Genomic DNA, 26,256 nt, shown 5'->3' on the forward strand with positions numbered 1-26,256 from the left:
GAATCTTAAGTTGGCTGGTAGCTATTCTCCAACGGCAGAGATACATCCAACGCTCTCGTAGGACATCTTGTACCTATCTCAAACACTGTTACAAGCCTTTCGTACAGACCCTTCTCTATCCGGACAACATCTCCGTCGACTGGCTGACGTGCACGCTTGACCCTCTCGCTAGACCACAATAGGTTTAGCAAATTAATCAGGCTGCCTGCCAAAATCTAACTGCCGGGCGCGGGATTGCTTCTTTGGTTTTTATGGCGCGCATCCTGCATCGATTGTCTGCCCACTGTTCTTGTCTGCCCACACCTTCTATGTAGAATCCTTCGGCATTGATACTGCTTTGAGATGCTAGTATCCGGAGGATGGATGTTTTCTATCATGTATCGATTGCTTTCTTGCGGCTGTTTCGGCGAGTACGAGTATTCCTACTATGTCATGGCAAGCTTCCGCACGGTGTCTTTTTCGGATAGTCCTTCGGAAGCCCTAGATTGTCCAAAACTGGATGACATGGATCATTCAAATGGAAGGCAAAAGACGACGTCTCGAAGATTTACAACTCCACCAAGGAGGTGTATGTACAGTAGACTCTGCGACAAACTATAACTATTATTACCAGTACAGTCCATCCTTCAAATATGGAGTCTCCATATCCCAAAGTTTAGATCGGATGCCTCGCATCTACACTCCCTCTACGGAGCACGGGGAGAGATACAGTACGTCTTCAGCGTCCCCTCTCCTCTCCGTACTTCGTCTTCTCGAGATCTGTCCGGTTATTCCGATCGTGGTGGACCCTCGATGTAAGACCCTCACTGGTCCCTTGGCGTGGGTCCAACGGGGAGTCCGTTGTTTCACCATTTTCGGGCCCTTGTCCTTATTTGGCCGTTTGGTGTAAACCTGCAACTCGCACTTACGCGTCCCCCAGGAAGAAAAATTTTCCTCTGGGTCTGCACTGCCCTATGCGTGGATCCTAATCGGGGAGCTTGGAGTGGACATGGCTTCCTGTTCCCTGATGTCTTTGATTCGTTCTGCTGAGCATGATTATGGATATGGCTCAATTTTCCTTGCCCATCTTGATTGGTTAAACTTCCGACATAACTATTGTACGAGTACTGAGTATGTATGAAGTGGTTCCCTGCCACATGCGTGCCACTATGTTGTCGATGCAATGGAGCTCTGGAACTTCGGCTACCTGATTTTCCTTCCTTTCTGGGTGTCGCGCGATGACCAGAGCTCATCTTAATTGTGAAATGATGGGCTTGCTTATCGATTCTTCTGCCCGAAGTCTCGCACCGGCTCGACCGGGCAAATGGGGACCCAATCTGCTACGCCGTAGTAGGTCATGGTACATCTTGTCCCCCCAAAATAGGGGCTTACCGGCGAAATGCCGAGATATCTTCCCCACGAAACAGAACGGGGAAGTCAAAATCACAAAAGCTTTCGCATAGTAACTGCCATTAAGGAAATCTACTCATTTCCCCCTCCCTCCCCCTCTTTGTATGGAGTACGGAGTAAGTTCCTACTGTACATCTCCATTTTGCCACCTGAGGTGCGGCCTTACTTTTTTTGCCCCCCCTTTCTTGACAAGCCATGTGGAAGGGATCGTCGCGAAGGGGCGAGTTTATGTTTATCAACAACGATGGCGAGAGGATAATGGTGAGATGATCGCTGGTGCTGTGACGACGATTGAAGGCAAATCTCGCTCGCTCACTCCCCGACTCGCACCACGACCTGAACATCCACTGCCCTTGCCTCTCGCACACAGCATGCCACGCAGGTTCGCCCCGCACGACCGATGAGCGCGTGGCTGCCAATTGAGGCACACCAGGCTCGCACAAAAGTTTCCTTGGTCCCAGGACCACGGGCGTCGATGACTAGCACTTCCTTGTCTGCACTGGACCCCGTTGTGGCTTGCGGGCCCCGATGGTTGGGGAGGGCGTCAAGTTGCACATGTTGATACGGGAAAGACCGGTGTAAGGGATGCCCGGGGAGACGTGTATACTGACCCCAAGTCGAGGGTTTCTCTTGGCCGTTATCAGCCGCAGCATCGTCTTCCAATGGTTGGTCGTGGTGAGGGTGATGGTGTGATGTAAAGCCGAGCGGTGGGCGGCATGCATGGGCTGATATAAATCGCACGTTATGCTTCAGTGGGAAGGATACTGCAGTCGAGGAATTTCCCTCTCCCTGTAAGGAGAAAGAAAGCGATGTCTCCTCACTGGCTGTGATGCCTCGATTAATCAAGGTGCTGACTGACAAGGTTAATGCACCCAAGCTGACGGTAGTTGTCGCCGGCGGTGGTAGGTCAATGGGCAAAGTGAATGCATCAGCTGTGATATCTCCCATCCCCAGCGGTGTCGACTCAGCCGCAAGCTTCCCTCCTTGCTTGATTCTGGGTTTTCCCGACCGCTCCAACGGGTTTTCAACCGCAACTTCAAACCAACCATTTCCTAGTACCTCCAATGTAGTCGCATCGCGGGGAAGTATATCACTTCCGACCCACCCCATGCAAGTTTTGGTACTTTGCAGACTAGACAAGACACGCCCAACAATGCACGATTTGCTCCACCAACTGCGTCCTGCGTAGGCAAAGCCACCGTAGAGATTCGCCATCGGGCCAAGCTGCTGCATCGCCTCTTCGTCGTTTTCGAGTAGCGTCCCAATTAGGAGGTGGCAGATGGCTTCGCCAGGAATCACAAATCCAGACAGCCAGCTTCGAGAAATCCAGCCAAAAGGCTCACCATCTTGCAGATCGCCATCATCTGAACACTCGCTGTGGAGCCGAACGCAACGGCGTGATGGGCTACGGCTATACATTTCCTTTGCGTCAACCAGTAGCGCCGCACTGGGCTGGCTGGGTGCATGTTCCTTGTCGCGAGGGATTTTGTTCGGCTGAGTGAAGAATATACTCCTGTTTTTTTGTAGCTTTACTTCAAAGGTAGACCGTATCGCATCCATCTTTGGCCAGCCGATATTCTCGGCGAAGTTGTATAACCCTTCAAGTTGTTGGCGGGTGTGAGGCGAGCTTATATGGCATTGCCAGGGGGAACATAAATCGGCTTTTTCGGTGACAGAAGAGATATGACGGCCGATGGACTCAAAGAAAGAAAATCGAGCTGTTTTGGTGGGTGTATTTGGTTCAGCCGCCGCCGCTGGCGAGGTTGATGGGCATTCGATCTCGAGATTGTCAAGAAAGCGGCGTACGACAACAAGATCCCAGTTCACCTTGCCTTCGCGAAGTTTATCAAAGTTGTATACTTCTTGAACGGTCATCTGGCCACCATGGGGATCGCGAAGCATATCAACGCGGACAAAGGCATCCAGGCGCAATAGTAGCTCGGTTGCAAGAAGCAGCTGAACCAGCAGCCACTTCCTCTCCATACCATCATTTATCCATGATTCTTTTGACGTCTTCGAGGTTGTTCCCTGACGAGGTACTTCCCAAAGAAGCTGACCGGCCCGAAAGCGCCATTCAGGCAAACTGAAATCCACCCATGCTCCAGGAGTAGCCAACACCGTAGCTAACGTTTTGATCTGAGACTTGATACTTTGGGGGTGTCCTGGCATCACTTCTGCCAGTGGTGGGCGGGGGTAGAGAAACTGCGAATGAAGCAGGTTATACTGCTCGTGCGATGTTTCAAAATCGAGTATGGTATTCGTTGAACCGTCAAGGAGCACATCGCGACGAATCTGCCGCAAACGATTGATCCGTTTTGCCAAAGACGGTAAGTTGATGTCGCGGACTCCGATGCGCTTCCAGGCATTCGGACCATCTCGGATCAGTTGTCGCCGGTCATAGATGGCCCCGCTCAGGCACTGCGAATAAGGTCTGTTGTATTTCTCCATGAGATCAAAAGCCTCCGTTGCGGGAAGAGAATTCAGGCTCGCGATATTGGGGGCCTGGCGTGGCTCTTCCGGACCAGTGTATCGTCTTGCGTCCGACATTGGCAATTCGAGGAAATGTCGAAAGCCCACAGTCCCCGGTTCTCGGCCATTATTTCCAAGCATATTTGGGACTTCGAATATGCCAACATCGAACGTGGCTCTTTTGGAAGCGTCGCTTCGACCCCAACATTCGATTGGAGTTGGTACGCCCCCTCTCACGGCCCAGTCGTCTGGTACGGGCAGATGCGCATGAAGTGTACATAATACGAATGCCGGGTGGGAGAGGGGTTTGCGATCCAGCATCCGCTGGATTGATGGATTATGGTCATCCCAGGGGAAAATCACTTGGGGATACCAGCGTTTATGCTTGCCCCGTTCCAGTAAGAAATGTGGTGCTCCTGAGAGGATCGCCATGATCTCCTTTTTGCTTAGAATGCGATCATCCACGGGAACATTCGAATCAAGGTTTTCTCGTGGCTTGCTAGCCATTTCAATTCGGTGCTCCAGATAATCCTGGATGTTCCCCGGTTGCTTTGGCTCGGTTTGAGCTGCAGCCGACGCGTCATTCGGGGTACTTGGGGTGGAATCTCCGGAGCTCTGACAAGATTCATCTCGGCCTCTTCGTCTCTGGGATCTGTCTAGGTCGCTATGAGACGGGGTTTCATGATTCTGGATTCCTGTCAGTATTCCCGTCACAGAGATGGGAGGAGATTGCGTGAGTGAACGAACCTGCTTTTTTTGACGCTGGGGTGCGCCCGGAGATAGCGAATCTTCACTATGTCTGCGAAATAGACCATGAAGGATTCCTTCTTTCGCTTCGTGAGAGCCCAAGGCCGGATGATATGGGAGTTGCTGTGTGCTGCTACCCTCGTCGGCCAGCGACAGGGAACGACGTCGCCCGAAGAGAGGCATTAGAAAGTCGCCTAGCACATATCAAATGCACTTGCAAGTCTTGGATGATATATTATGTTCAATGTGAGTGTATGCTGTGTCAATGTATGCTCTGTCGTACTAGGTTGAAGCAGTGAAGTGGGTTGAAGTAGTCAAGAGTGAAGGCGGCCCCACTGATCCTCGGCACGCGACGGAACTGCCAAAATGCAACGGGGACGGCAAACGGCAGATGGGCCGATATACCCGAGTTTGGGCCGATTGCAGATCGAGAAGAAGGGAGAAAATATTGTTTTGAAATTTTTTAGCTGCTAGACTCTAATTGGTGTTTGGTTTAGCGGCGATAGAGGTCAATTGCCAAGGTTTCTTTCGTTGCTCGTCTACTCCGTACTTCGCTTTCCCTTCCCGCGTTTATTGAAAGACTCGGAACTTGACTCTCTCCACTGGCATGGAAAATACTTGGCATTGTACATAAATTCATTTCACTCGATGCGTAACTATTCAGGGAATCCAATCGCCGAATTCATATATGCACCTCATTAAGCGTGGCTGTGGAAAAAGTCCAGCACCGTCTTGTACCCACGCTCATACTCCTTGACAACCTCGGGATCTTCCAGATCAGAACGAGCGGCCATCCAGCCGTGAATCTGCGTCGAGAATGTCTCCACATGGTTGGGCACCGTCAGGTTCGCCTTGAAGGCCTTCACGTCATCGGCCGGTTCGTCCTTGGACGCCAGACAGGCGAAAGGCACATTGATGGTCTTGGCATCATTGGGATCGACCATTGCGGGATGGCACTGTGCCGCCGCTTTGAAGATCTTGTTATCGGCGCCAGCGGAGAGGGCCGCGATCTTTCCGCCCCAGCAGAAGCCCAGGATGGACCAGGATTGGAAGGTTCCGCCGGGGGCGGCCTGGTTGGCCTCCTTGACGATGTCGGGGATCTTGGAGAGGGTTTTAGGAGGGGCAGCCTGGGTCTGGAAGAAGTTGCCCAGCTTTTGCTTGTGCTCGTCGGTAGTGGGGGGGGGTACCAGGAGATGTCGGCGGGACTGCCTTCGAAGAAGTCAGGAATGTAGACGCGGTATTTCTGGTCGTTGGAGGTGGCGAGGATGTCGGCGCCTTGGATGGTTTGGTCAAAGAAGCCGAAGATGTCTACCGATTGCATTGTTAGCGATGGATTCAAAGCCAGTTTCCAGGTGGAAGGGTAGGTAGGACTCACCGTAGACGACCAGGATGGCCTTGGTGGCAGTCGCGGGGCCGGTGACGTCTGGAGTAGTTCAAGTGGTTAGCGTTGGGAGAAGATTGCACTGAGCTGTATCAAGTTCAAGTTCAAGTTCCACATACATGTCTTCAGGCCATTGATAGTTTGGTAGCTGCCCTTGGCCTGGTAGCCCTTGGACACGACAGGCGGGATGCTGTTGTCACGGTCAGTGGATGTGAATGGCATAGGTAGTGGGTAGCATTGGAGACGAACGAGCAGCAAGCTTTGCTAATTCCAGACATGGTGGGTAGTGGTAGTGTGAGTGTAGTGTGTAAGTGTGTAAGTGTGTAAGTGAGTAAACTTGAATGAAGTGGAAGAGTTCACGCGGAAGTGCGAACTGTTGGAGTCAACCCCGCCGGATGATGTCATCGAAGCAACATACCTAGGTAGCCTATATGAATCGTAGTAGTAGTAGTATAGTATAATAATAGTATCTGTAGACACTACTCATTAAAATATATACTCAATAAGTATTAATCACTGAGACTGCCCAGGTGAGTAACTGTTGTTTAACTTGAAGATCGAGTTCGGGTCACGGTCCATGGATGCCACTGGCAGAGAAGATATATATTGCTACTAAGTAGCGTGTAGCAGGTACATATTCTGGGCTTCCAGCTATACTACTAGTAGTACTACTACTTCATCTGCCAATGACACCCGTCTAGATAGCCTCTAGAACTTGAATGATTACTGTAATCGAATGCCAACAAGTCCAAGTACAACACTACACTGCCTTGTGCCTGGAATAGTATAGTATAATAGGAATACTAGTAGTACTATGCCCTGGAGTATGGCCTCCCTGGATATCCAGGAATGCTGCATGCTACTAGTGCTTCGGTACTGCGTAGCCTGAGTTTTGAACATGTACATGTATGTATATATTAATATTCTATATATTATGTGTGTATTCTAGAGCACTCCATCGCATCTCGTATTACTGGCCGTTGCTCCATCCACCAATTCCAGTTGCAGTCTGTTTGCCACGGACGCTCGACTCATCACTTGCCCAGGTGCTCCACTCTCAGCTCTGGAGAAAAGGAGAAAGGTGAAAAAAAAAGAAAAAAAAGAAGAAGAGAATCGAAGCGATAATATGGATGGGTCTGCTATGTATACACTACAGTACTAGTACAGTACATACTGAGTTACTGCAGGTGGCTCCCCACCACCACCACCACCACCACCACTCCTTTCACCCCCTGCACCCTGCCCTGCCAACTCCTCACTCTGCCCTACAGACTATGGAGTACTGGGTTTATATACCCACACTCCAACAGTCAGTGTAGATCTCCCGAGTTCAGTAGCTAGGAGCACTGGCACTGGCTAGGAGAGTGCCACTGGCGACGGATCGGCAGGAGGGCGTCGACGCCAGCCGCGACGCCCGAAGCCACCGGGATGAACCGACGTGAATTTGACGATCGCATGGCTCGAGCGAGATCCACTCGCGCTGTCACATCAGGGCCAGGACCGGAGCTGGAGCCGCCTTGCATGAGATTGGAGCCCGACAGCAAATCGGCGATGAACCGGATCGATGGTGGGCTGCGATCGACGATCGTGGTGGTGATGGTGATGGGGTGGTGGGTGGTGGGTGGTGGGAGTGTGGTGGATGGTGATACTCTCATTTTGAGAGAGTATCCCCGTATGGCCCTCCCCTATTTCCTGTTTTCCTACTCGTACTGTACTCCCAGCCTTTGTTTACATTGCTTTGTTCCGGAATTCGAGACGAGAGCGGTAGGCCGTCCGAGACTATTACTGTTAGCGATGCGACGGAGCACTGCGACCCTCGGGTGTTTTGGACTGGAGCGATGGAGCGATGGAGCCCTGGAGCCCTGAATACCCGAGACGCTAGAAACAAAAAAAGACAAAGGATTTAGTGGAATGGAATGGGAGGAATGCACGGAGACCCTTCCGGGAGCTCCGTGTCTAAGTTTTGCCTTTGCTTTGCCTTTGCTTTGCCCCTTTTTAAATTACTTTGCTGATATTGCCCGTACTGATGGGAGTGCTCGGTGTGATTACTGTATTATTTCCTATTATTATTATTATTATTATTATTATGGAATGCAATCTTACCCACTGCCCAGGGCAGGGCAGTGGGCAATTGCACGAACCCATGCAGACCCGATTGTGATACAGTGGGGCAGGGCATGGGAATCCCATGGACTCATCAAATCAGTCCAAATGTAATCCCAAAGTAACTGGAAAGTAGAAAAGGAGCCTACTGTCGGCATGCCCAGGAGAGGCTAAAGGAGACTAGGGATGCGCGGCATGCTGGAGAGGCAAAAGCACAAGCACAAGCAAAGCACAGGCACCGCCAAACGGGACGGAGCGAGCGATGGATCCATCAGGTGTCAGTGTCAGTGCCCAAATTGAATTTTGCCATTTGCCTGACAGCGGGGTGTTCCATGGAAGAGGGCAAAGTGAAAGGAGGCGAGATTGATCGAGAGGCGGAGAAGTACGGAGTAGACGGAGTAGACAGAGTCTAGTCAGAGTCTACTCCGTAGTCAGATACACATCCGTAATCGATTTGCCATATGGGAAGTGGGGATCAAAGGATGGACCATATGGACCATGGATCAGGGACCATACAAGGGGAGGAGGGAGGACTCATCTCACCTTAGGTCTTAGGTCTTACACTCTCTCATCTCCTCTCACCTCTCTCGCTCTGTTTCGCTCCGCGATCTGGACCCGACGAACCGGGGACTGGGGACTGGATACGAGGAACGATTGGTGGAGGAGGGTGGAGGAGAGTGGAGAGTGGAGAGAGGAGAAGAGAGAGAAGCAGAGGGTTGGTCTTAGACCGAAAGCGAGGAAAGTCTCGGGTGGGGGCCGAGTGTGGCAGATGACCGGTGAATTGGGGGGGGATGGGGGGGGATGGGCCAATCAGAGGCGGGGATTTGCTCGCCAGAGATGTCTGTTGTTGCTATACGCGGTATAGTATACGCCGTACAGTGTATACTGTATACTATACAGCAATAGACTACGGAGTAGACTCTGGATGCACACGGGTGTATGATACTATACAGTATATACATACACTACCACCACCACCGCCAACATAAACCCTCTTTTTGGGGCCCCTAAAACCCTAATGGTTGGGTGAATATTATTTGATAATGTTCTAAGATACTAATAATAAATTATATAGAATACTCATACATATAGTATATAGTATATAGTAGATAGTAGATAGTATTCTAGTATATACTAGCTCGCTACGCTTCGCTAGCTATACTCTGCGTATGTCAACCACGTTCCAGGCCCGCACCGACCGTGGGCCTATCCATTCTTTTTATTCTTTTTATTCCGTTTTTATTTACTCAACTCGTTTACTCTAACCCTTCTCGTCCATCCTATTTATTCTTTTTAGAATACTAGATGCTATCGCCCAAATTAACTCTGATATCGTACCCAAATCCCTAACTGTTCTGTTCTGTTCTGTTCCTACTCCGTACTCTCCTTATATTCTCTTCCCCGCGCGCCTCGACGCCACGCTCCACTCTTCTCTTCTCTCTACACTCTCCTCTCTACACTTCACTTCACTTCCTCCCACCCCCATTTTATCATGCGCTCTCGACCGTGACCTCCTTTCTCTTTCTCTTCTCTTCTCTTCTCCTCCTTCTAATCTCCTGATAATCCTCTCTACCACCTCCTCCACCACCACCACCGCCACCACTCCACTGTCATCAGTGCTCTCCGATCGCAACCCTCCGCGATCGACACTCGCCCCTCCTGGATCCTTCGAGCCCTTCGGGGGCCCTATCTGAAGGTCGAGATTGGTCTTTACACGGAACTACCTCGTACGGTCTACCTGTGGCCGCCGCCGCCGCTGCTGCTGCTGTCGCCGTTCTTCCCTCCGCCATTCCCGAAGAGCTTTTCGCTCGCGATACCTCCAACCTGGCGACTCTCGCCGTCAATCCGTCTGCCACCCCGGCGATGGGGTCGGCTCTGGACTTATCGGCTGCCCATTCGTTAACATTAAATACTCGTCGTCCCGCGGCTCCCACACTCCCCAGCTTTGAGTTGCCTCCGCCACCATTTACCCTGGCGGCCACCACCAACGCCAACGCCAACGCCCATAACGCCCATTACTCCACCAATATTCACCAGAATCAACCCGCAGGGAAGTGGTCCTCGATACCCTCCAATCTGCATCATAATCAACACAATCTACCCCCGGCTTCGCATCCTCCCGCCAATGTGAGTGTGGGCAACCTGCTGACACCCCCGGCCACAAACCAGTCTGGCGAGACCGCCGTGTCCCACTCACTTGCCCCAGTCTCGTCGTCCGATCTGCCGCCGACCTATTGGCCCAGCACGCCATACGGTGCTCAAGGGACGGGCACGGCGGGTGCAGGAGGGGCCAGTGCCGTCTCGTGGTCTGGGATCAACCCGGCCTACTCACAACGCAACTCCTACTCGCCGTCTGGGATGGTGGGTCGTTCGGCCATCGCGATGGCTCCCGTTTCCGCGGATGGGCTGTCGCAGCCATTCGAGACACCCTCGTTGACTTTCCCACAGGCTTTGCCCGCTCCCCCGTCTTCCATGGCTCTCTATCAAGGTCACGGCCACGGCCACGGCCACGGCCACGCGACCTCGCCCGCCCCGTTGCCATCCAACGACCCCTATGGCACCCCGAAAGGACCTCCCATGTACGGTACATCACCCCATATGCCCAGTCCGCATCAAACTGGCTTCTCCCCGATGTATGGCGGCCCCCACGCCATGAGCCCCGCCGGTTTGGGCATTCATCCACAGGCGCGCATGTCTGCGCAAAGTCCTGGCGGCCAACCACCCCTCGCCTATCCGCGCCAACCGTGGCCGTCGTACTCGCTCCCCGCCATGAATGGTCCCGTCATGACCAATGTCCATAGTCCCAACAGCCCCATGTCGATGATGGGCGGCATGCAACCTGGGTTGCTGCCGGGTTTCAACAGCGGACATGTCGCCAGTGCGCAGCATCTCTATGGGGGTCATCCGCCACCTCATGGCATGCCCGCCCCCGCGGCCGATCGTCCATTCAAATGCGACCAATGCCCTCAGAGCTTCAATCGAAACCATGATCTCAAGCGGCATAAGCGAATTCATCTGGCCGTCAAGCCTTTCCCATGCTCGCACTGCGATAAGAGTTTCTCCAGAAAGGATGCCCTCAAGGTATGCATATGGAATCTACTTTTTCATATACTATCATCAAACCGCCTTGGAACCCCCCACTAACTTCTCACAGAGGCACATTCTAGTCAAGGGCTGCGGCAAGGACGGCGACTCAGATTCGACCAACCACAACCCCGATCTCAAAGGAGAAGGTCACAGCGAAGACGGCAGTCCCATCCTCAACGGGCGGGTCTAGTGAATTGATTGGTTTCTGCATCCCTGTGGCATCTCCGCATCCGCCGTTGCTCCCATACCATCTACTACATACCACATACCATCTACCATCGACCATCGGGTACTCCCCTCCCCTCCTGTATCTATCTTCGGGGAGGAAACGCGGACGACGGATTCGGGGACCCACAGTGGCCTGGGGGAGTCGGGGATTTATTTTGATTTGATTGATACTACTGGATTTGATTTGATTTGATTTTGAAAGCTTTGTTTCTGGCGAAGGTGAACTGGGCATCTGGGATGGGCTGTGTATTTTTTTGATTTTTGTGTTTGACTTTTCTCCGATTTCACGTTCTCTTTTCTTTTCTTTTCATTTTTGTGATTGATTGATTGATTGATTACTAGCCTGACGTGTGACGTGTGTACTTGATTTCTCTCTGTGACTTGATCCAGCATACTTGGTCTCTCAAGTCCAGTGCTTTGATGGTATATAGCAACTGTGCAATTATTGACATCTCATTTCATTCATTTCTTGTGTTGCTGTTACGCTTGCCCTCGTATTCCTCCCCGTTTCCCCTTTGAAGACAATGAAAGGTTATTTCGATCGATGCCACTCGACCCCTTGATATCCACTCACCATCTCGTCCTTTGCCCACGATTGGTCTTCTCTCTCCGCCAAGCCGCTGAAGGATCTCTTTATCTACTTCTATGCCCGGTGTGGCCCTGTTCCAGCCAGACCCAGTCAAAAGGCCTGGTACCCGCGATCCGTCAGAGGCGTTTTGTGGCACCATCGAGCGATCTGGTGGGTTTCAGATCCTGCGCTGTACTTATAACCGAGGCCTGCATCGCATTGCACTGTACGGAGTATTGTAATGCACTGCGCTGCGCAGCTGAGGACTTTACAAGCGAGCAAACATTTCCCCGCGGTGGAAGGGAATCTCCTGTTTTCCCATTCTTATTTTTTCTTCTTCCTTTTTTTCGCTCCTTGCTCCTAATTCACTATAATCCTCATCAGAGTGCCTTCATGATGGCCGTATTGACCTTGAGCTGGGCTGTCATTCTAACAGCAGCTGCATCATTCGCGCCGGGATTCGCATCAGCATTCTCCACCACCCATTCGACCTATCGCATTCCAGCAACAGTCCAGAACGAACCAGCCTATGTAAGATTCGAAGTCGATACTCCGGGCGGCATATTGGGCATTCAGAGCCGACAGAGCCTCGATGCGCCAATGCTGGATTCGATCAATAGCTCCGTCTTTGACTGGTGGTACTTTGATGCGGTTTCCCTGGATGATCCGCGCGAATCGCTCGTCTTGACCTTTTTCACCGCCACGGCTGATGCGTTTCCCTTTTTGGATTCGACACAGAAATCTGTGCTTATCGCCTATGCTTGGGCTTCGTTTAGCAATGGGTCTTCGTGGGCGGGTTATCTTCCTGCGACGCTGGCGACGGTTGATATTGGTGGAGATGGAGAGGCTGATGGGAACGTTAGCTCGGGCATGTGGGAGGACACGGGGTTTCGATGGAATGCCTCGAAAGAGGATCTATCTGCCTATGAGATTTCGGTGGATTCGCCAGAGTTGGATGTCAAGGGGACCTTGAGTTTCACGTCGGTTCGTCTTCTTTCTATCTGCATTTCCCTCCCTTTTTTCATCTGCTGACGACTGATTCAGAGAGCCCCCCCTCATCTACCCTGCGGTATTAAGTCTGATACCACACCGTTGCAGATTGCTCCTCATATCGGGTGGGTGAATCTGGTACCCGATGCCGTGGGATCCGTCGACGTGACCATCCGAGGGACTCAATTGAAATTTGAAGGCGCTGCCTATCATGACAAGGTAAATCGACGCTGCCTCCAATCCTGCAAGAAATTATCACTGACTGCAATACGTATAGAATTGGTCCGATCGAAATTTCACCGAGTCCGTCCGAAGCTGGTACTGGGGCCATGGCCGACTCGGGGCCTACTCGATTGTCTGGTTCAGTTACCTCGCCATCAACGACCTAACGAACACAACGTATGTGAGTAGCTACGTCGCTCGTGATGGTGAGATTCTCGTAGATGCTTGCGATGTCTCACTCCTCACTGTTCGTCCCACGGGGAGCCCGAACACGACTGGTTCCCGATACCCTCCGTATGTCGGCGATATTCCGGATGGATTCAAGCTTGACTTCGTCTTAGAGGAAAACAAGCGGCTAAGAGTGAATGTCTCCACGGAATCCAAAGTGGCTGGGGATGGAGAGTATTATATGCGATGGACGGGGAGTATAACGGGTGAGATGGTGGAGGAAATGGGAATGGATTCATCATCCAAGTCTCTCGTGCGAGAGTCTTCTCTCACTGGAGTGGCGGTCTTTGAACAGTTTCACATGCTGGAGCGAGGCTCTTCTTAGCTGTTATATTTAGATTATGATACTACTAGTATTATAAATTGGTTTTGCTACTTTTCTAAGGTTATTTTGTAGTTGTGGCCTGACTGCCTCAGGCATCAATATCACCTTCCTCAGTTGCAGTCTTCTTCCTTTTTCCTTCTCTCTTTTCTCTTTTCTCTTTTGTCTTTCTTGGATAGTACTCACACATCACACACATCATTACTCGATACGATGCAGGATGAACTGAAGCAGATCCGATAATTCTCTGAGATACGCGTTTGACTCTCATCAGAACAGTACCGACCTGCACTGTTCCTTGATCTTGACGAGATATTTACGGACTACCCTACCCTTTCAGTATTCGATACTCGGAGTATGAACGAGAAAATAGTGGAATGCTAATTGTCCAACGGGGCTACCACTAAGCAGTGGTAGTACGTATAGATGGTTGCTGCTTCAAAATGCGAGATGGTCCGCTGGTAGGTATCGGCTGCTAACTTGAAGAAAATAGGCTATTCGGATTACGTCCATGGATTGTTTTGCTCAAATCGAATACCTAGGCGGTTTATGCGGTTTATGCTATACTGATATGTATAGTCCAGTCAACCTTGGAAAGAGGAAAATGAAAATGGGTATCTCGCGGGATGCGCGAATAGAATTCACAAAAGGGAAACAAAATAGATCCAATACAGCCACACACGACTATTCAACTGCTCTTTCGGTCGGAAGAGTCGCCTTCCACTCATCCACCAGACCCTGGTAGTCCTCGGTGCCGTACGGATGGAAGCAGCGGGCGAGCAAGCCTTGTTTTCGCTCCGGGGCCAAACCGAGATCGCGCAGCATCAGGTCAAGATACGGGATGGCATCGAAGACAAAATCCGGGTTGCGGTGGCCGAACCCACCGGGGTATCGATACCGGCCAAACTCGGAGTGGAGGGCGGTCTCCCAGGCGAGATTGATATCGTCGATATCCTCAGTCTTGATGTCTGATTGGGCACGCACGGAAGCTGGACATTTCTCGACGGCAGTTGGAGTGAGTTGGCCGCCGAAGTAGGCCGAGATCCAGAGAGCTTGCGTTTGTGCGATGAGAGTGGTATTGATGGTCATGGTGACGCCCATAAATGCAAGAGATCGGTCTCGAACTTGTGAGAGAGGCACCATAAAGCGAGCCAGGCGAAATGGATGCGGCGCGGAGGCTTCAGCCTCGTCATTCAACGGGCGATACTTTGGGTTGGGAGTGGGCCCATTGCGAAGACGAGGGAATCGGTTCAAGATCTCTTCATCTGCAGACTTGACCATCTTCTCGTCGAGAGGGTCCTTACTCCACGGGAATCCCAGTTCACGATCGATTCCCTCTGGCAAGAACTGAAGGTTCGGAGTGGCTCGCCAACCTGTCGAACAGATCAAGCCCGAAGTAGACAAGGACTCGCCTGTTGAGAGATGCACTGTGTGATCGGAAAGATGGTCCAATTCAGCAATATGCACTTTGATGGTACCGTCTTTGACAAGGTCGAAGAAGTCAGTTGGATAATTAAGGATGGAAAGGGACGAGGCGATCCAAAAGGGAGATATCCATGGCTGCAACTTCTTGACCTCATCGTGCTTGTTGAACCCGTTCAGCTGCACCACATCGTCAGCCAGAACTGCCCAGAAGGCATCCACAATCTTTCTGCCAAGCCAAGTGCCGTGTAGGAACTGTCGAACGCGAGGGAATCCATCAGCCGAGCCCCAAATGCAAGGGCTGAACCACGTCAGGAACCGCGTGGTCACCAACTTCTCCAGCCATTTCTTCAACGGCGTCACGTATGGGGGAGCCATCCAGTTCGGACCGTGGCCAGATTCACGAATGATCCAATCCACCTTCATCCCCGATGTCGCACAGGCGTAGGCCGCATCCCACGCCGATTTAGTGCCACCAAAGATTGTCACGCGCTCACCTTCGCGCAGAATACTGTCTTCGTGCTGTAGGAAGTCACGACAGTGGAACAGCGGGGCACCGAAAGTTTCTTGTCCGGTGAAGGTGGGTAGGTAGGCTTGCGAAGTAATGCCCGTCGCAACAATCAGCTTCTTCGTGTCGATCACCGACCGTGAAGAGGGATCCTCGTGCGACACCACCAGCTGCCAGCTTCCGTCCAAGCGGTGCTCGGCACTCTCGACTCGGTGGTTGAGTCGAATGCGATCGATGAAGTCAAACTTCTTTGCGTATGCCTCCAGGTACCGCTGGACAATGTTGCCGGGAATGTGTTCGCCGGGCTTCACCCCAAAAGTTGCCTCATCCATTGGGAAATCGCTATACTCGTACGTGCCAAGCATGTTGTTCGACTTGAGCCCTTTGTACAAACGGTGCTTCGCCCAGACTCCGCCAATGGAGCTGGCAGCCTCCAGAAGAAGGACATTGCTGTCGGGATTTACTTCACGATAGGTTTTGACGGCGGCGAGCCCGCTCCAACCTAGTCGATCGACATCGGTTAGATATTGCGCAAAAGTTGGAGAGAAAAAAAAATCAAAAGAAAATCGCCGATAACAGTCGAGGAGAATACAACATGCAGAGCAGAGCAGATCGAAATCAAAAGAAAAGAAAAGAAAGCACAGGGTCACTTACCGGCGCCAATAACCACAAGATCCACGTTGTCCATTTCTTAAGGGTTGTAACTAGAGTCAACTGACCCGCCAATGCGAAAGACAGTTTGTGAACAAAGAGGGACTCCGACACTTTTGAGCCTGCGTGCCCCTCTAGCCCAATTGCGCGAGCCTTGAACTAAGCTGTCTAGCCTCGAGGTAGGACGGTCCCCCTAGTGGCCTAGTGGGCCTGTCAAAAGGCAATTACCGGGGAAATGAATCCGACACTCCTGGAATTAGGGTTGGGTCTGGCGTATCCACCTCAACAAAGTTACGTGCAACTCGTCTCTCTCCTCCGTAGTCATAGAGGAGTACAGACTCTGTGTCTATTGCACACTAGACTACGTGGAAGAGAGAAAAAGAAAAAAAAAGGTGCGAGAGAGGGGTGTGCTGTGTGGATGCGAGTCTGTGTTCAGGGGTTCCCCCTTACCCTGGCTACCCTTTGCATGCAGCCGAACAAGTCCAGGAAATCGGATCGAAGTCCGTACTCCTGAGAAGGGGCATGTACATACATCCAGAGTACGGAGTCCTGATCCCCTACAGAAATGACGCTCTCAAAGATTCCTCGGCTGTTCGCTTGGAATCAAAACTCAATTCACGCTCCGTCGTTTGACATGGCCAAATGCAGACCCGCGCGCCGATCGCTAACCTTCTTGATACTCTCTTTTCTTTCAATCAGTACACCCGAGGGCGTTGCGCTAGCCCTTCTAGTGTCCTCTTTAGCGCGGTCTACGCACGCTGTCAAAAGTCCTTGGGAACCCACGAGGAGTAGGGTTATTGCGGTGGGCCTCCATCCCTGCCCTGGAAACTCAAAATTCAAATCGGTTTGGAGGGGAACAACTTTTCCTTGCTCGCCACTCGACTCGGGGGAATCTGGCTTATTGAGTCCAAGACCAGGAGGAGTCACAATCAATATCTGGTTAGGAACGATCGTCCTGCAGCTCTCCAGGGAGCTTAGACCTCTTCCTATCGAGATCCGAAGGACTATCGATTGACAAACAACCGATCTCATGCACATCAGACCAAGCGTTCTAGAAATGAACCGCGACTTTGGGGTTAAACGGTGCGGGAAGAGCAGAACCGGAATTGCGCTGGCCGTTCGCTCCACGGCGGGTCCTCACCAGCTCCACCGGGGCAGTCTGGCTGGAGGGCTCGGTGGTTCCCCGCCTGTCATGGATCAGGGAGCTTTTGTATTCTATTCTGAAACACTGATCCTGACTAAGTGAAATGGGGGGGGTGGAGGAAGTGTTTAAAACCACTATTTTATTGTCGGTTATATTTTTGAGCGATTTGAACTCAAGCTGCTGTCTTGACAAAACTTTCTCAGATTGATTCATACATTGAATGTCCAAGGAAACCGAAGCCAAGGAGTACGTCGTACGGAGTAATGGACTGGAATGCACGGGACAGGAAAAAAAAAGAAAAGAAAAACACAACCAGGAAGTACATACTGTACAGGACTAGGCGAGTCCACATCCCGAAGGCCCGTGAGCATCACAGTCCTATTACTCCATATTTGGGTTATTATCCACTGTTCTTTTTTTTCTCAGCAGGGAATAATCCTACTTTTTGGCAATGTCCTTTTTTTAGGCTCAGGGTAATGCCGTCAACACCCAACCCCGATGTATCGCCAACCAACAACTTGCAAGGTCCATGACTGGCCCGGCTATGGACAGCTGACCAGCAGACCTCCATTAGACGAAGAGGGTCTCCCCCAATTCCAGTTGCAGCTTATCTTTTGCCCGTGTAACCAATTGCGTTGGAGCCAGAGATGCCCAGCGCAATTTCGGTTGTCAAAAGCTGTTACTCCGTACTTCGTAAAGAAATTCTTCAATGTCGATCATGCGCTCGATGAGGTAATTGGCCTGTCGAGCTCGGAGGAGCACGGTGGACCGATTTCTTCCTGACTTATCTCGCACGCATCCACTTCCCAGGAACCTGCTGGTCGGGACCAGGAAAGACTGCACAATCGGGTCTGGGCCTCGAACCCTTCTTCGGGACGTTATAAAGACCCACGGGGTACGGCAGGGCACGGCAAGACGAGTATCCACCGATCTGTTGGCGGCGGCTTTGGAGCTGACCTGTCAGGGTTTCACGTTGCGCGTTAGTTAGTTAGCACGACGCCATCACTCCATAAACTGGGTCAACTCTGAAGAAATAGCAGTGTCCACTCCCACCCGTAGCGGTTTGGCGGCTGGGTCCCATTTTTGGGGGTTTGACCTTGGTCTTACCTTGCTGTGCCGTTCATAAATCGACCGGGGGTGTGGGCTTGCTTCTTTGTCCGGCCTGGTTCCAATGAGAAACGGGCTGAAAGGAACCAGTTCTTCTACTTTCCCCTTTCCCCTTGGGCCATCTTTCTTCTTTATCTTGATGAACGCTCGGAGGTGAAGCTGCTCAAAGAAACCCGTTTCGATCGAACCATGGGTGACTTTAACACTGAGGCTTTCACACTTCTGGCGGTGGCCATTGTGGTCATCGGTCTACGTACCACAGCACGATGGGTCATGGTCGGGCCGCGAAATTTTCAAGCGGATGATTATTTGATGCTCCTGGCGTGTGTGAGTAGTGCATTTACTGGCCATGCGAGAATGTTTCGAGTTGTGGTACTGACAGGCAGCCTAGGTGGTGTATGGGCTGGAAACCGGTGCCGCATACATGGTCGGTGCATGGTTTATGGGCCTTGCCAACAATTCCATGACCGATGAGCAGCGCAGGACGCTATCTCATAGCTCAGAAGAATACCGCTTGCGCGTTGGAGGCTCAAAGGTGCAGGTGACTGGATGGTCTTTATACACACTGTTGTTGTGGTTGTTGAAGACGTGCATGGCTATCTTCTATTCTCGATTAACGTGAGTCCTTGAAACAATAGAGTACTAAGCTTTAACAGTCGCTGATGACAGAGCCAGGGCGGGTCTGATTAACATGCGTGTTCGGATCCATGTTGCTTATGGTTTGATCGCCGCAACATACATTGCCACTATCTGCTCCATTATTTTTGGTTGCTTTCCCTTGCACAAGAACTGGCAGATATATCCAAACCCTGGAAGTGAGTCATTTATTAGGTCACTTCTACTGTCGATGTCTGAAGTCGGTACTCATTACTATTCACTGTCAGATCATTGTCAACCTGCGGTATCCAACATCGATATATACGTCACAGTAGTGCTCAATGTGGCTACCGATATCTACCTCATCAGCATCCCGGCCCCTGTGAGTGATTACAATTTGAAACTAAATAAAGCATGCTATTGTCTAGTACCTTTCTGATGGGTGAATTTGTAGATGCTCTTCAAAGCTCGACTCCGCTGGAGGGAAAAACTGGAACTTCTCGTCCTTTTCAGTGGTGGCTTATTTGTCATGATGGCTGGAATTCTGCGCTGTGTCCTGATCTTGACAGTAAGCATAGATGCCCCTTTCAACCTGATTTCTGATTTAATTTCTGATTCTTCTAGGCTGGTGCAAATGGTGCTCAACAAGCTGGCAGCTGGGCATGTCGCGAGACCTTCGTCGCTGTCGTCATCGGAAATATGCCGATGATATCTCCCTTGTCCGTCGCGTTGCTCGCCGCGCGGGGCTGTTCATCACCACAAGAAGTGGCTCGCAAAGCTATCCAGCCTACCCCTTATCCGAAGGCGAAAACACCACCGGGTATTCTAAACGCAGGAAGTTCCGTCATCCGCTTTCTCTCCCGGCCGATACGCAATGGAACACCACGAGCGATGAACAAATGATATTACCTACTTCACGACAACAGCCTCCCACTTGCACAGCTGGAGAAGGAGACTGGGATGCTCAGAGCCATGGCAGTCATGGTGGCGGAATTAAGGTCATCCATGAGACCATCGTACACAGTGCGGAGAAAGAGCGAGGAGTATTAACTTGAAGCCTAGTAAAGAAGTCAGATTCCGAGTGAGATTATCTGGGATACATCAGTTGCTTGAAAATATTTGAATTCTTCTTTCCATCTCGCTGGTCACACTATCCATTGCCTCTTATAACCACTCTCACTGGAGAAATAAAGCCCTTATAAACTTTTCATAGTCAAGCCGAACAAGAAACCTTTGACCGCGCCATTTATCAAAATACCACGCTGCCCATGAGCTGGCTAGCATTTGTTCTGGTGAGAGTTTGAAAGATGGTGTAACTGATACTCGGAGCTTGAATACATCCTCGAATGACATGGGTGAAGTCATGCTTCCACCCTCTTTGGGGCATTACCAGGGCTGGGATAAGCCGATGGGTATTCCTAGCAACTACAGGATAGCCTCGTGTTTACTCAATCTGACAATAGATACATTCATGGATGGATCGGACACCGGCTGATTGGACACTTGAGTTCAGTGTATAGAGACTAACTCAATAATTGAATTTATGAAGTATGTTACCTGCCCAGGTGCTTACTCTATCGCCCCTGGGGTGAAAGGTGTTAAAACCTATCTTATGAACTGATTATTCCTATGTTGTGAACTTATCGCACTCTGAACTTGCATTCATCCAGATCGCGATGGTCGGCATTTGTAAACGCTGTCAATAGATTCGGCATTTACTCCGCATAATTTACCTACCGAAGCATCAAGCAGTCTTCGATTGGGAATGAATCTTATTTATTCATCTGATATTTTTAGAATCTTTCGTAGGGCATTTTTATTCAAGCAATGTTGTCTCGAATTGTGCATTCAATTATTATACCATAACACCATTTCCCATTTTGCCCGGCCGTCGCTTATAGTCTTCCAATGTTCACGGACTCTTGTTCTCGCCCCCAAAGCCGAAGATTCCGCCCACAAAGCCGAAGATTCCGAAGATTCCGAAGGACCCCACTTGGCCTCGACGTAAATCCCGGTCCCCGGCAGTCGATACGGAAACTTGATGCCGCCAACACCAGGGCAGACCTAAGGCTGGAACCTAATAGATTCGACCTTCTGAGCGTTGACTAGATGCGACGGTGTACAACCAGTCGCCAGGGGGAGACTCTTGTCCAGCCGCCGCCTAAACGAACCAAAAGAGGACAGTACGCACCAAGAGCCTGGTATGTAGAGGCCACATCTTCTTTCGATTCCCATGCCTCGTACTTGGACTTACCTAGATCATAGTGACCAATGTCAAAGACGGAAGATTAAGGTATATATGAGTTTTATCAACGGCTTGCAGTGAGGCAGGGTCCATCTGGGCTAATATTCACAAAGTGCGACGGCAATGTTCCATGTCAAACTTGTGTAGCCAAGGAGCGTGATTGCCAAAGACATGGAACAGACATGCGAGGACGATGGAGAGGAATTGGTGTTACATCTGTGTCTAGAAATGACATCGCGTCTCGGTTGACGCGACTGGAGAGAGAACTCACCTCGATGAGAACCCCAGAATCACAGGGCATGAAAGCGCCTGGAAAGAACCACGCTGATGCTGGCCGTCTACAAAGACAAGAAGACGTATTAAGCTTCATAGAAGGAGATGAAATGGCTTTTTCCAACCGCAGTCCTTCCCCCGATGTGCAGGCGTTCTCAGGTGAGACGTCTATCGCCCACAATCTGACTGTCGTTGAAGGACGACTGGAGCAAATGGGCGTTCAATACTCCCGCGAGAGGTCAACGTCGCCAAACGGTCAATATAGATCCAATCTGACGCCATCTCCTGACTCGGCGTCGTCACTTCAGCATTTTCAGGAGCAAGGAACATGTTTTACGCAGAGGGTCTTGCGTAAGCACGGTATAATTACCGATCGGGACCAGTGGAAAGCCATTATGCATACCTTCTGCGATGAGGTTCATGTTCTTGTCCCATTCCTTCATCTTCCAGTCGTGTGGAGGCTATACGAACAAACTTGGAGCATCTCCTTCGGCCAAAGCTCAAACCGCAGCAGCCAAAGTGAATTACAGCGGTTCGAGACAGCGCATATTCTGTTGTGTCTCGCCAATGGTAAATGTGTGGAATCTTCACGATTTGAAGGAGACCAAGGCCCATATTCAGCAGGCTGGAGCTTTTATAATGCCGCGCGCGACGTTTTCGGCGATCTCCTTGATGGTTTTAGTCAATGCACAGACCAGATATTTCTTCTCCAAACAGTTGTTTTGATGGTAAGTTTACTTTTTCGCTTCCAAGGTGGGTAAAGCTCGGGATAAACAGATAGATGATTTATGCTAGGTCATTTACCTTTTCCGCCTCGATGCTCACGGACCTGCCGAAAAGGTTTTGGCTCTATCGATATCCCACGCGCATCATCTAGGAATTCAAAGGAAAAGGATGGTTGATGCCATGACTCCATTCGAAGGGGAAATGGCCCGTAGGCTTTGGTGGTGCATTTACTTGTTAGATCGACGACTAGCTATCGAGACCGGTCGACCATTCCTGATTCAAGATGTGAATGTTGATGTGGGACTGCCTCACAATATTAGCGACGAAAGGCTGGAAAAATATCGAACAACTCTAACGCCGGCCGCATTCGACGAAGAGGTGATTGAAGGACCAACTATGGTTCCGTACCTGATAGCCATGGCTAGCTACTCTAGAGTTATTGGTAAGGTGTGGGAGGCACTCTACGGAGCTGCTACATCCGACAAGACTCCGACTACGTTGCTGAATGAGTATCTGGAGCATCTCATCTTGCAATCTCAGAAGTGCATTTCGCTTGAATTCTCTTATGACCCACTCAGCCCAAGTAACTATGACTCAAAGGCGCTGGCGTGGTGGCAAGTCAAGCAACAATTCATGATGCGCATCGTAAGTTGTCTCCTCAAAACGGTTATTCAATCTAACAAGCTCTCATAGAGGTGGTCCTCAATCCACCTTTTGATTAGAAAGCCAATGCTTCAAAGGTTAATGCCTACTGATGAGCCTGAACTTATTCAAAATGAAGTTACATGCATGCGTTTAGCCCAACGCATCATCGATGATTTCAAAAAGGTGCCGGAAGAACATCCGAAATATACATTTCCATTCTTACATTACCTGACTAGCGCTGCTATCATCGCGCTAGGTCTTATAATAAAGCAACCGTCGTTCAAAGGGGCATATGGAGATCTTACTTTGGAGGCCACGGTTTCACTTAGAGAGCACTGTCGCAAAACATGGATGTCTGGGAAAATGATACGGACCGTCGGTAAACTCAAGCAAATGGCGGATGCCATCTTGTCTCCCGATCATCAATCCTCCGAGAATCCCAGGGCATTGGAAGTATTGCCTGGATCATCATCTTCAAGTTTAAACAACAAGCACCGGAATCATCCAGCCAACGAATTTGGACGACAACTTATTTCAGCCAGAACCAGTTAGTCCAGCATACTTCTATTGGAAATGTGATTGACTGCGAGCCTCATCAATTCTAACTTCTCCTCAGATGGCCCAGATGGCTTATGTTCTGCCATACGCTCAAGAGCCAAACTGCCTAATCTTCAAAATGTTCGAACAGTTGACAGTACAGAATCACAAGACATAATAGACTCCACAGTCAACTCGCAACAAGAGGGGCCTGGCGTTTCAGGATTTCCAACTTCTCGCGGAACGGGTACTTCATCACAGATTATTGAGATAGGAGATGACTTGGATAACATCAATTCTTCAGGGAGTGCCTCGCCCCATCAAGTAGCACCGGGAGAGATTGACCTCAATGCTTCATACCCGGGGGAGATGATAGATGATGGGATGGAATGGCTCCAGTCCCTTTTCGCAAATGGTTTAGATGCGAATCTCCTTCCAGTGTGGGATTGAAAGAGAGATCCTTCGGTTTGGATCTTTCTAATCGATTTGAAACCTGATTCTAGATTTTCTTCGAAAAGTCGTCTTGTCTGCTATCATGAACACTGTTTTGCTTCAAAGAACCTCATTTTCAATTCAGGCTGTTCTTACTGAACAAAGCTCAATGGATTCCTTTGTTTCTGTGTACAATCATGGGGCTTCTCAGTCTGATCTTATAACCATACTTATAGAAGAAAAAAGGGATTGGGATCAAAGAAAACTCAATTAGAGCCAACATCGTTCCAGCCCAGTTCGGCCCCAGCGTGGAATACATTTTCGAGCCAGCAAGGGGCAGCACACCAGCCAGCCCGTAACGGATGATAGAATTTCCAGATAGGGCCGAAGCAGCGTAGACAGTATAGCTTCCGGCCATATAGTTGGTTGCGTAGATAAAAGTCAGACCGTTCCCAAGACCGAAAGGCAATCCGGCAAGGATCGGACAAATCCAATGAACAGATGGCTTTGCGGTCCACGCAAACCAAAGTTCTCCAACCGGAATAAGTACACTTCCGACACATACTGCGAATACAGCAGCTTCCGGTGTTGGTTTGCCAGTATGTGGGTCATTCGGATGCATTGCGATGATCTTGCGTATCAGTGGCTCTAGCATCACTGCAATCGCAGTGCCGGCTCCGATGCCACAATAGCTAAGCCCTGCAAAACCAGGTTTCCAGCCACGCATGTCTTCGAATACTATGGGATATGCCACAAAGCAAAGGAACAGCACGGCATAGACGACTCCCACATAGAGGTTCCAAAAGACGCTGCAAAATAGTATCAGAAAGCTTTACTATTGAATGTCAGGACAGAATGAAAAAGGGAATATACCAGATCGGCTCTGAAACGATCATACGAACTGGCCTGATCAAGTTAGACTTGAGCATTCGAAGACCTGTTTCTTGGTGGTCATGGCGACACCACCACCGCTGGTCACCAGAATCCGACCGAACCTGTTTGGTTTTATTTCGTAGAAGAGAAGGTGCATATGTCTCCTTGACACAAAACATCAAGGCCAATGATACTCCCGTGCAAATTAGGACAAGCCAGTTTATCCAGCGCCATCCAAGATATTGAAAGACAAAACCGCCTATGATTGGACCTGTACCGAGGGTTTCTTGTCAGCGTTGCTCGAGGGATAATTTGCAATTTTCCGCAGACAAGGGATATATACCTAGGACAGGACCGTTCATTGTACCAAGGCTCCAGCAACTTAGAGCAAGGGCACGGTATTGATCGTCAGTCACATCAGTAACACTTCCAGGTGCGCTCGCGATCATGACACCCCCGAAAAATCCCCCGAAAAATCGACTGATCAGCACTGTTTCGATATTTTTCGCCAGAGCCACAGGTACAATCAAGAGACCAAACAAAAGCACAGATATCAAGTACACTGGCCTCCGACCGTATATCTCTGACAGCGATGAAAGAACAACAGAGCCGATGGCCAGGCCAAAGAGATTTGTGGTCAGCCCCAAAAGCACAACAATTTTGGATGAAACGTTGAATGATTCTTGCATTCCCTCAACCCCCGATGTGTACATCGTAGTATATATGACTCTATTCACATGTCAATTCAGCTCATTGAGAATGATCTCGTAATGAGTTGGGGGATTTACATACACTATGGTGGTTGAAAAGGACATAGAAGCGACAATGAAACTCCTGTACCAAACCGACCATGCCCGAGGATTTTGTTGATCTGTCGTTTCCCAGGTGACTTCAAAACGAGGATCACGCGCGAGGGTTTGGCCATTATCCGAGAATTCGACCAGATTGAGTTCTTTTGACGATTCCATTTTGAAATGAATGGAAATTGAACCTGAATATGCCCGGGTGGAGCCGACTATAAAAGTCCCTGCGGGGTACGTGAAGCTCGGAATCTTAAGATTCCGTCTTGTGTTGGGCGGCACTTGACTACCGCACGCCGACTGAGTTCAAGTAAATGGTCCGATGAAGCCACTGGTATGAATTGAGATTTATTTCATTATTCAACTCAAGAAAATAAAAAAGTCGTCTCAGCTGTGATTTGATGTGTTGACATTTCTATTACTAATCGAATGTCACGCAAATGACCAAAAAGATGTATATACAAAATGCTTCTTCTATTATTGACGCTAGTCTGGTAGGTTTGCAGATCTTGGAACACCATTCATAGAATTAGTATTTACAAATCTGGCGGGATTGATCGGT

The 26,256-nt window shown here is 50.1% G+C and overlaps 10 protein-coding genes across 10 annotated transcripts; 4 read left to right on the plus strand and 6 right to left on the minus strand.

Moving 5' to 3' along the window:
* Positions 1 to 1,701: 1,701 nt before the first annotated feature.
* Positions 1,702 to 4,788, minus strand: N7509_002995 (uncharacterized protein; the record flags this gene model as incomplete). The annotated part of the gene is made up of 1 exon (XM_056627632.1): positions 1,702 to 4,788. One exon carries the CDS (start codon positions 4,786 to 4,788, stop codon positions 1,702 to 1,704), a length of 3,087 nt encoding a protein of 1,028 aa, XP_056493427.1.
* A 515-nt stretch (positions 4,789 to 5,303) lies between these two features.
* On the minus strand, positions 5,304 to 6,208 carry N7509_002996 (dienelactone hydrolase family protein; the record flags this gene model as incomplete). The annotated part of the gene is made up of 4 exons (XM_056627633.1): positions 5,304 to 5,810; positions 5,840 to 5,913; positions 5,981 to 6,028; positions 6,106 to 6,208. The coding sequence occupies 4 exons, from the start codon at positions 6,206 to 6,208 to the stop codon at positions 5,304 to 5,306; spliced, it is 732 nt and encodes a 243-aa protein (XP_056493428.1).
* Positions 6,209 to 7,323: 1,115 nt separating this feature from the next.
* Positions 7,324 to 7,641, minus strand: N7509_002997 (uncharacterized protein; the record flags this gene model as incomplete). Its single annotated transcript, XM_056627634.1, has 1 exon — positions 7,324 to 7,641. The coding sequence occupies one exon, from the start codon at positions 7,639 to 7,641 to the stop codon at positions 7,324 to 7,326; it is 318 nt and encodes a 105-aa protein (XP_056493429.1).
* Positions 7,642 to 9,952: 2,311 nt separating this feature from the next.
* On the plus strand, positions 9,953 to 11,366 carry N7509_002998 (putative C2H2 finger domain protein; the record flags this gene model as incomplete). Its single annotated transcript, XM_056627635.1, has 2 exons — positions 9,953 to 11,170; positions 11,244 to 11,366. The coding sequence occupies 2 exons, from the start codon at positions 9,953 to 9,955 to the stop codon at positions 11,364 to 11,366; spliced, it is 1,341 nt and encodes a 446-aa protein (XP_056493430.1).
* A 1,002-nt stretch (positions 11,367 to 12,368) lies between these two features.
* On the plus strand, positions 12,369 to 13,737 carry N7509_002999 (uncharacterized protein; the record flags this gene model as incomplete). The annotated part of the gene is made up of 3 exons (XM_056627636.1): positions 12,369 to 12,956; positions 13,017 to 13,181; positions 13,240 to 13,737. The coding sequence occupies 3 exons, from the start codon at positions 12,369 to 12,371 to the stop codon at positions 13,735 to 13,737; spliced, it is 1,251 nt and encodes a 416-aa protein (XP_056493431.1).
* Positions 13,738 to 14,418: 681 nt separating this feature from the next.
* Positions 14,419 to 16,352, minus strand: N7509_003000 (uncharacterized protein; the record flags this gene model as incomplete). The annotated part of the gene is made up of 2 exons (XM_056627637.1): positions 14,419 to 16,166; positions 16,319 to 16,352. The coding sequence occupies 2 exons, from the start codon at positions 16,350 to 16,352 to the stop codon at positions 14,419 to 14,421; spliced, it is 1,782 nt and encodes a 593-aa protein (XP_056493432.1).
* A 1,891-nt stretch (positions 16,353 to 18,243) lies between these two features.
* Positions 18,244 to 18,540, minus strand: N7509_003001 (uncharacterized protein; the record flags this gene model as incomplete). Its single annotated transcript, XM_056627638.1, has 2 exons — positions 18,244 to 18,416; positions 18,513 to 18,540. 2 exons carry the CDS (start codon positions 18,538 to 18,540, stop codon positions 18,244 to 18,246), a joined length of 201 nt encoding a protein of 66 aa, XP_056493433.1.
* A 215-nt stretch (positions 18,541 to 18,755) lies between these two features.
* N7509_003002 (uncharacterized protein) lies at positions 18,756 to 20,066 on the plus strand (the record flags this gene model as incomplete). The annotated part of the gene is made up of 6 exons (XM_056627639.1): positions 18,756 to 18,893; positions 18,958 to 19,184; positions 19,242 to 19,381; positions 19,451 to 19,545; positions 19,618 to 19,731; positions 19,788 to 20,066. The coding sequence occupies 6 exons, from the start codon at positions 18,756 to 18,758 to the stop codon at positions 20,064 to 20,066; spliced, it is 993 nt and encodes a 330-aa protein (XP_056493434.1).
* A 1,617-nt stretch (positions 20,067 to 21,683) lies between these two features.
* Positions 21,684 to 24,039, plus strand: N7509_003003 (fungal specific transcription factor domain-containing protein; the record flags this gene model as incomplete). Its single annotated transcript, XM_056627640.1, has 4 exons — positions 21,684 to 22,409; positions 22,477 to 23,052; positions 23,101 to 23,599; positions 23,669 to 24,039. 4 exons carry the CDS (start codon positions 21,684 to 21,686, stop codon positions 24,037 to 24,039), a joined length of 2,172 nt encoding a protein of 723 aa, XP_056493435.1.
* Positions 24,040 to 24,187: 148 nt separating this feature from the next.
* On the minus strand, positions 24,188 to 25,862 carry N7509_003004 (MFS transporter; the record flags this gene model as incomplete). The annotated part of the gene is made up of 4 exons (XM_056627641.1): positions 24,188 to 24,830; positions 24,895 to 25,165; positions 25,238 to 25,623; positions 25,687 to 25,862. The coding sequence occupies 4 exons, from the start codon at positions 25,860 to 25,862 to the stop codon at positions 24,188 to 24,190; spliced, it is 1,476 nt and encodes a 491-aa protein (XP_056493436.1).
* Between the last annotated feature and the right edge of the window lie 394 nt (positions 25,863 to 26,256).

Source organism: Penicillium cosmopolitanum, assembly GCF_028827165.1.
Source record: "Penicillium cosmopolitanum strain IBT 29677 chromosome Unknown utg000004l:1.0-4361866.0:1.0-4365735.0, whole genome shotgun sequence".
In the NCBI taxonomy this organism is placed as follows: domain Eukaryota; kingdom Fungi; phylum Ascomycota; class Eurotiomycetes; order Eurotiales; family Aspergillaceae; genus Penicillium; species Penicillium cosmopolitanum.